Below are 9,273 nucleotides of genomic sequence, written 5' to 3'. Positions count from 1 at the left end.
GACCGGAGAGGGTCTGCTTTAGCCTCACGGCTTATTTTATTTATTTTATAAAATGCTGTGGCCCATGGGGTTTATAGATGAATTGAAATGAATTCATTTGTCATTAAGATGGACAGATGCCAGACAAAACACACAAGAGAGCAGGATAGTAAATCATGCTTATGTGTGTGCATTAAAAGCAGGGATGAGACAAATGACGAAAGTTTATCTGCAAGAAAATTAAGAACTGAAAGCAATACAAAATACACGAGAGCTTCACTGCATTATACTCCATTATATTTTGAACTAAACCCTGCATTATGTGTTTTCCTTTACACAAATAAAGGCATTTTTACCTTACGTATGAACAGAAAAGTCACAAACTGGTGCATAATGCTGGATATGAAATACCTGATGCTCAAAATTCACTGTGGGAAAACGTCAAAATCCGTAATTAATGTTCCCTACCACGCTGTTCAAAAGACATCTACGTTCACGTGAAGCACCAGCGTCAGCTATAAGTGCTGGGATTTCCTGAGCTTTAGAGGAGCATCTGAAGGCACCTCGTCGCACGACTCCATCCGGGACATTCAGCTGCTTCACATGTCAGTTGGTTCAGCTGTCAAGACTTTCCTGCACATAAAGAAGAAGCTCCGGCAGCTGCTCTGGTTTTAAACACTTATTTTGCGAGAAGACATGGTAACTTTACTTTCAGCTTCGCACAAATACACCTAAATACTAACACTCTGCTTCGTGTGTCTCTCCGGCGAGCTCATTTTGCTCGTCACTGAGGACTGAGAGAGCTAGGTTGCTAACGGTAGCTAGCTAGCTAAGGCTTGCTGCAGCGTTGACAGGTGGTGGAGTTTAGCTAAATTTAGCACTATAGCCATTTGGTAAGTTTCATTCATTTTGCAGGAGCTTTCAACGCATCATGTGTTTGAGTGTGCTGGAGTTTTTCTCTTGCTGCTATCAGCTTTTTTACCATGGTATTTGAGTTAGGCTCTACTACAGCCTGTAGCTAAAACTGCATTATCTCTAAACTTTCTCTCTTTTTTTTGACACTTTCACTCTCTGCTGCACCACACATGATATTCTCATATGCTAGTTAGGGCTTCACACTTAGTAATGAGTGTGTGTCCTCTGTCTGACAGGCGCTGATGGGAGTTCAGCTGGTGGTCAGCTTGCTGGCTGCCAGCATTATGCAGAGGATGGCTCCGCATTGCTCCTTTGCACGCTGGCTCCTATGCAACGGCAGGTATTGCCTCCTTTACAGTCAGTTCCCACATTACACACTTGCTTTCCTGTGCGCTTTTTACATACATGCGCCTGTTCTTTCCAGTTTGTTCCGATTCAAACACCCTTCAGAAGGAGAGCTGTGTGCGCTGGCTGGAAAGCAGATGCCCAAATTAAACAGAAGAGACAGGTAGGAGATTAGAAGAAGATTTTTTTTTTTTAAATCTTAGCACAGTAATAGAGCAGACTTGCACCTCCTTTTGCAAATGCTCAGCTTCACTTGTGACAAACCACAGACACAACCATTCTAGTATGGCTGCTAATGTATGTCTGATTTCTGTATCTCAACATGGTCCTCTGTGTTTGTTTGTAGGAGACAGAATGGAGAGAGCAAGCCTCTGACTGTACCCAAAGACATTGACCTTCACCTGGAGAAAGCTCCAGTCAACGTAATGGACGCTCTCGGTAAAACAAACACACCTTTATCTACATCAGTCACCTATTGCGAGTACAAACAGTGCTGTAAAGTCAGCTGTTAGCTACTGACCTCACAATACACGTACAGTTATTTTTCAGTATATTTTGCTGCTTCAAAACATTCTAGTAGTAGTATCTGCTTTTTAATTTAGAATTGTTCTTTTTTGTTTGTTTCTCAGTGCTGCGGTTTTTCCTGGAGTACCAGTGGCTTATAGATTTTGCTGTTTATGCAATGGGTGTCTTCCTGTTCACTGAGTGTTACTACAGCGTGGTAGATGCCAGCAAAGAGGTCAATATTGGAGCCATCTGGTGTGTTCTAACTGTGCTTTTCAGTCTGTATCCTTTTACTGTGAAGTAACGGTCAAAACTGTCTATAAAAAAAGCATAATTATCTCATTTTAAGCTGCTGTTTTTTGCATGATTAAATAGCAAATGCTGTGAAGCATCTAGTTGCTTCTTCAGCAGTGCATTATTTTATTATCACAATATAAGCTATCAATAAAAAGTTCTATGGAAATATAACTTGTGCATTGAAGTATAACCTTTGGAGTCTTCAAATTAGCTAATAAGCTAAAGATAAAATGTCCTTGCTATAATATGTCTTGGACAGGATGAGTTGCTTCCACTTAACCCAGAGCCCTCAGAAAGACCCTTCACACTCTGATGAGCCACTATTTCCGCTCTGAAGAGGGCGGCGAGCGCTCAGTTTGCCTTGCCTTTGGTTTTCTGTCTCTGCTCGTGGCCATGCTGGTGCTGGTGGTCAGAGAGGACTACCTGGAGTTTGGCTTAGAGTCTGGATTTTCCAGCCTGTTTGACAACTTGGAAGTTTTTGCCAAGCAGCAGGGCTACGCTGACTGGTCGTAAGTAACTGTCCATGCAAAGACGGCGTATAACTGAAATACTGATTTATTTAGCTTATTTTTAAATTTGATTGACATTGCATTTAGCATTCAGTGACACTGCTTTTATGTAGGACAATGCAGTAGCTGGTCTGAACAAACTGTACTCGTAAATTATGCACACTGAATGTTAAAATCCTGGTTGTTTGTTTTATCTTCAGAATCCCAATGACGAAGCTGACGTTAAAGCTCGGTCTGGCTGCTGTCTGCGCTTACATCGGTGCTCTCCTTGCTTTCCCCGGACTGCGTCTGGCTCAGACTCATCTAGACGCTGTACAGATGAACTCAGACCGCCCACTCATCCAGTAAGAACCATTACATGAGACACTAGTTCTATCATTTTAACAGCATGCTTAGTTTTCTTCGTTGTGTTTCTAATGTTTCCTGACAGGATTTTGCTGCACATGAGTTTCCTGTCTCCAATCATTGTGTTGATTCTGTGGGTGAAACCTATTGCAAGAGACTTCCTGGCCAGTGCACCTCTGGGAAAGACTTCTGTCACAATGTGAGTGCTCATATGTACATATTTGCTCTATATCTACAAGTAACTTTAATGCTAAGATACAAACAGCAATCAAGAAGTAGAAGAAGAGAGCGGCCACCTGGCTAGTTTCTGATCTCTCTCTCTCTGTTATTCTTGCAGAGTGTCCAGTGCAGCGTTTGACAGCATACGTCTGTGGATCATCGTGGTTCTGTGTGTTCTGCGGCTGGTGCTGACCCGCTACCACCTGCAGGCCTACCTGAACCTGGCTCAGAAGTGGGTGGAGCAGATGAAGAGGGAGGCAGGACGTATAGCAGCAATCGACATCCAAAGGAAGGTCAGAGAACACATTGAAAGAGAACTTTGAACAATGAAGAAGAAAATTGTCATTTAACCGTTTAAATTTTGAATTGGATGATTCTCTAGCCAGCATAAAAGTAGAAACTGCCTGTTGGGACTTACCTCAGTACGCTCTTTTTCAGGTGACACGCGTGTTTTGCTACCTGACAGTAGTTACTCTTCAGTATCTGGTCCCTGTTCTTCTAATTCTGTTCTCCACACTGGCACTCAAAGCACTTGGTAAGTAAAATACCCCCACTATTATCATCAGGTACACAGAATTTAAGTGAAAATCCACATTTAATTTTGTGTTTAAACTTTTTCCCAGCCATCCAAATATTAAAGGACTTTGTTTACTGTCCTGCTAAGAATTCGATGCATAGAATTTGGACAGTCAGTCTTTTCCATAACAGGCTAGTTACAGTAATTCTGATACCATTCTACATCAATTTACGTAGATATATAACATTTTTCACAGCAAATCACAAGGGCTTGCTGAAGGCAAACCAGATCTATGCCCTTTTTCAGCCAATTGTAGGACTGTATTTTTTTCTGTATGTTAAGATAAACCAGGGACAAGAGTTAAAAATTTACAGAAGCTATAATCTCGGTGCAACGCATCAGTTTAATGCTTTATATTGGAATTAGGTTAAACTGTATCCTCCCTTTCATTTACAAATAAGTTAAACTGAACACGAAGCTGCAGGAAAGAGACAGACAGCTTATCAATACGTTTGACAACAGGGAAGTAGCTGCTGCTTCTGGCCTAAAATGTTTCCAGCACAAAAGCTTGTCGCCTTTTGACGTGTTACTTTTTGGTTTTAGTACAAATTATATGATAGTTTTGGCGTTCTGTAGGATTTTACTGAATCTGAATCCTGCATAAAATACATTTAACATACCCCAGTCTCTTTAAATCCATAATCCCCTCATAAATAGAGAGATTGAGAAGTCAGAAGCAAGGCAGATTTCATAGCTAATGCATTAATTATCATTAATGAAGCTAGCCTAAATCATTCTTTATAGTTTTAGCACGAGTTGAGCAGCAGAAGATATGAAATGTTGACTGCTGATTGATATTCAGGGCTCTGATCCAGTGAAGTAACAGCTGTACCACCCTAACATTTATGACACATTTTTCATATTCTTTGTGATCTTGATAATGGTTCGAAATTGTCAGTTTAATCAGCACAAAATATTATTTTGGTGCAAAAGAGGTCATATAACAGTCTGTAATCAGCTTTCTTTTAAAGTGAACAGTGAAAACAGAATGTACTGGTGGTCCAAGAGTGATGTGAAAAAGCGATGCTTCTTTTCACTCACAGTTAGCAACAGCTGATATAATCTACTGTTTGATCAGTGGAAAAAGTAACAGTCAGTGCTGGGTACACATGAGAAATTATGAATGTTTCTTGTATGTTTCACCCTTGGTCTTTGCTAATAGCTAAAAAGTGATAAAAGACACTTTGTATCAGTACTTGTTGTGCTTTTTTATTTTAGAATATGTCTTTTATGTATCAGAAAATGATTTTGAAGACAAGGTCAGCATGCGTTGTCTATTTTTCAGTGAGAACCAGAGGTGGGATTTGAATTGTAAGTTTAAGTATTTGTAGCTGATGATAGCCTCCTGGCCTAGAATGTTTTAGCATTGCTCGGAAATGGCTTCCACTGCTCCGAGTAATAGCGTAGTAACTCTAAACATCCTTGTAAATATCAAACATGTTTGATATTAATCAGGACAGTCCTGATTAGACTGGATCTGTAAACCCCTCACATTATCAAATCATCTGGGGCAGACCAAGTTATTTTTCCAATGATCGAGAGGGATGGAAAAGGGACAAAAGCACAAAGCTCCTGTGAGCCCAGTTAAATTGATTACTTGCTGCAGCTGTGTATTTACTGGACAGATATGTCTAGTAAATACACAAGTAGTAAAGTGAATATTCTTTAATTTCACAAGTGAAACAGAGGGAAAAAAATTGTCAATCTAATACCAGTTTGAAGAAATCTAATAAGAAAATGGTTTCTTGCAGGGGACTTCTCCTGGGCTAACAGTGCTGAGGAGACCCCTGGGGTGACACCAGCGCTAGTGATCCCCACAGCAGCTCCTGTCCTGCCTGGTATCCTTGATGACGATGAAGACGTAATGGAGGACATGGAGGAGGACATCCAGGCCACAGTAGCTCGTCTGTCAGAGACCTTCGCAGCGCTCCGGTCCGTCCTCACTCCCCTTTTCTTCCGAGGTTTCTTCGCCTTCCTCACCTGGTGGGTGGCTGCCTGCCAGGTCATCAGCTCTCTGTTCGGCATCTACTTCCACCAGTACCTCATGCAGAACTAATAACGAAGTGCCGTACTTCTCTACATGCAATGCAACTGCAGCTCTCCACTAACATTATGCTGTCGCTAAGGACCCTGCAGACAGCAACAGGGATATTTCATTAAAACACACAACTACAGACAGGTTTCTGGCTGCAACAGGAATTCCGATCATGTTGGACTCAGTCTGTTGGCGGCCTTGTTGTCGACTTTTGAGACCAGCAGGTTACTGGTGTCAATGACACAACTATTAAGAGAGAACTGGGGCCTGTATCACAAAGCAGCTTCAACTTAGTTTGACTCACTCTATTTTAGGTATATTTAAAGAGGTTTGGACTGGCAATCTTGATTAACCTGTAGCACTAATCTACTTCTCAAGAAACATAGTTGATATTTAGCTCGTTAGCATATGCTGCATTTACGGTCCCTTTCAATGCCTCATATTCTGTGCAAAAATACGAACGTACACAAACTAGAACATGCTGGAATAATGTTCATTCTGAGCCACTTCTTTGTTTTCTGTTTATAGTGCCAATACCATATTTTGAACATCATTTTTTTTCAACATACAAATAAGTGGGTTCAAAGGATACTGTATTTTGACAGAATTTTACACAAGCTGTAATTGATTAGTATCACTGACTCTACCTTTAAAAGTGAGTCTGCTAATCCAAGCACATTCATGTTCACTTTCATCATCAAAACAACTGTGATTGGAATATTTAATATGACACACCCCAGAGCATAATTAAACGGTTAAATAAGAAGCTGTGTAAATAGGAGAAATGAAGGCACTAGATGAGTGTAGGAGTTATAACATAGACCCTCCTTTAAGTAAAGCATTTCAAACATACTCAAGAGTCTAAAAAAAGTGACATTTTGTTGCCTGTTAGTCTAATTTTAATCGAACCACGCAGTTTATGAAAGTACAGATATAGAACAAAAATCGAACAAAATAAGTCCCGTATTGAGTCTGTCTGGCCAAAAGTATGTTGCATTTATCATTTACTTAGCTAATACTTTACTTCCACTCTGATAAATAGTGATTACAACAACGCACTCAGTTAATATGGAGCAATAATAGTCATTAATTAGATGGCAAAATGGTGATCTGTTTGTGGAAAGTCTTGTTTTAAACACAGTGGGGCTGCAATTAATGAATATTGTCATTGTCTGTTAATCTGTTGGTTATTTTCTTGATTAATTCTTTCGCCTCTAAATTGTCAGAAAACTGTGAAAAATTGTTTCCTAAAGCCTAAGATGATGTCATCAGATGTCTGTTTTAGTACATAACCCCAAAGATATTCAGCTTACTCTCACAAAACAGCTAAAAACTCATAATAATCTATTTTAACATTCTGGAATCAGAGATTTAAACTGATTAATTGCTCATCAAAAGACTTGATGATTCATTTAATAGCTGACAACTAATTGCAGACTGGGACGCTTCCTTTGATCAAAGTAAGCAATGTGATTTAACTTTTATATGAAATCTTTCTTTTTTGACTTCATTGTGAGCTCAGAACATGCCAAGATCCTATAGAAGTCATGACAGTTTTCCAGTGTTTTTTTTTTTTTCCTTTTCTGTTGGAAAACAGAATTGTATGATGTCGTTTCATGGTAACTTAGCTAGGTCAGCTTCTTGATATCATAAAACCTGAAACATCCCACTGATCTCTCTTTGTGATACAGGCCTCAGTGTCATCTTCCAGCTACTTTTGCAGAACATTTCTCTGCAACTTTTCACATGTATCTATGCCAGTGTTCCCTGAATTGTTCTCAATAGAACTCTGTTAAATGCTGCATTTGAGATATTTAATGGTACCAGGGCGGGTATTCGTACTAGAGACTGAGTAATGAGACAATGTATTTTTGTGAGGGGCCTTTTGTGGCCCTTAAAGAACCGATTCAAGAGTGCTAAATGTTTTATTTCTTGTCTTTTCAGCTATTTTTCTTTCTTATTCTGCAGTGACGTAGTAGAGCTCAGATCGTGTAACGCAGGTGATGGAGAATGAATGCAGTTGTGGTTGTGTGTTAGTGTCTGAAAGCCAAACGCTTAAGAGCTTCTGCTTTTTTTTTTTCTTTTTTTTTATCCGAAGTGCCTGGGAGCTCAGGAATTTTTAGTCTGTTTTAAAGTCTCCCTCCTCCCTGTTCATGCGTATTTAGAACAAATAGAATCTAATATGTTAAAATTAACACTCCAAACACATTTCTGTTGTCTTCAAACACTACTCATTAGCAACGTTTTAAGTTGCAGTGTCTTAATTAGCTTCATCAGCTTTTAGTTTCTGCTTTTTTTTTTTTTTACATATATAGTCTTTTAGCCACGCACATCAGCTTAATCACAGCCTTCCTTCAATCCGTCCTAGTCACTGTTTTATTTATTTATTTATGATGCATCGCCTCAAATAACTTTTGTCATCCGGAAATGATACAGATTCTGTAATTCTGTACATTTCTTGTATTCTGTGTATTTTTTTTTAGATAGCGTATTGAAATCGGATGTTCTGAAATCATTTTACTGTGAAGTTCATATGGAAATTTTTTGAGATTTTTCTGAATGCATGGTGTGCAATTTTTTTTTGTGTTGTAACCCAATTGCTTTTATTATTATTTTCTGTGTGTGTGTGCGACTTAATTAAATCATCTCCTTTTTTTCATGTCATTCTTGATATTTCTCGCTTAATTCTGCCTTCCTGTCAAGGAGCGTGGGAGATATCGCAGATAAAACATTTCCTTTTCAAGAACTGGTGCTCCAATTGACAAAAGACATCATGCATGACAATGGGGTGTCTCGCCGCTGTGCTGGGTCCTGATCTCTGACCCCAACCTCCTGAGAAGATCATGCTTTAATCACTGATAATTACTATGAACCTGATGCCCTGCTGCAGTCTGGGAAGAAATATGTTGTTGGCGGCTGCAGCAGGAAGTGTTACATTTTCTTTCTTTTCCATTTGTTGCAGCAGTTTCTAATAATCCAGACCGGTTTTTAAGCTTTGTGACATTATCAATACATTCAGATCTACATGCCAGTTGTGTCGCTCAAGTCGAGGAACGTGACCTTTCAGAGCTTTCTTGTCTGAAAGCTGACATGATTCATCTGCGATATCATATGACTTCCACGTCCAATCAAAATTCACGAAGCTTTCCTCCAATTTAGGGGCCAAGATGGGCACCTCGGTGTCTTTTTATGCACCGGTGAAGTGCTTCAGTGGAGGATATCGACAGCAAAGTGCACCAGTTAACAACCCCAAACATCTCCAGGAAAAGAAAAAACACTCCTGATAAATAATGTGATTTGGAAGTGTGTGTGCATGAGAAACATCCTCCTTCCAACCACCGTGACCGGTCGAGCTGGGTGAGAGCCTAATGAAGCGAAAGGTGACAGGGCTGACATATTTATATAATCACATTACTTATGTGCATCTGTGCTGCTGGAGGCCTCGGGGCCTCTCCGGTCTGCTCCGTGGACTGCAGCAGGCCGAGTTGGGCGGCAGTGGTTGGCTGTGGTTGCTATAGAGACCGGGATTTGCGTGGGTGTGTGTGTGT

General features: G+C 40.0%; 1 protein-coding gene across 1 annotated transcript; it reads left to right on the top strand.

Annotated features, from left to right (window-relative positions):
- Window positions 1–542: 542 nt before the first annotated feature.
- Window positions 543–8,382, top strand: tmem161a (transmembrane protein 161A). The gene is made up of 11 exons (XM_022191910.2): window positions 543–678; window positions 1,131–1,234; window positions 1,319–1,402; window positions 1,586–1,677; window positions 1,869–2,025; window positions 2,334–2,549; window positions 2,750–2,893; window positions 2,980–3,093; window positions 3,232–3,406; window positions 3,552–3,648; window positions 5,442–8,382. The coding sequence occupies exons 1-11, from the start codon at window positions 676–678 to the stop codon at window positions 5,744–5,746; spliced, it is 1,491 nt and encodes a 496-aa protein (XP_022047602.1). The 5' UTR covers window positions 543–675; the 3' UTR covers window positions 5,747–8,382.
- The last annotated feature ends 891 nt before the right edge of the window (window positions 8,383–9,273 follow it).

The sequence above is a fragment of the Acanthochromis polyacanthus genome, chromosome 4 (assembly GCF_021347895.1).
Source record: "Acanthochromis polyacanthus isolate Apoly-LR-REF ecotype Palm Island chromosome 4, KAUST_Apoly_ChrSc, whole genome shotgun sequence".
NCBI classification, from domain to species: domain Eukaryota; kingdom Metazoa; phylum Chordata; class Actinopteri; family Pomacentridae; genus Acanthochromis; species Acanthochromis polyacanthus.
The sequence above is the reverse complement of the archived record's forward strand: the minus strand, read 5'-3'. Positions and strand labels throughout refer to the sequence as shown.

Bases quoted from the DNA above. Each gene is read 5' to 3' on its own strand.
- tmem161a (XM_022191910.2), top strand. The intron at 2,026-2,333 runs GTATCCTTTTAC...CAGAGCCCTCAG, and splicing joins CTAACTGTGCTTTTCAGTCT to AAAGACCCTTCACACTCTGA. The intron at 2,550-2,749 runs GTAAGTAACTGT...TTTTATCTTCAG, and splicing joins CAGGGCTACGCTGACTGGTC to AATCCCAATGACGAAGCTGA.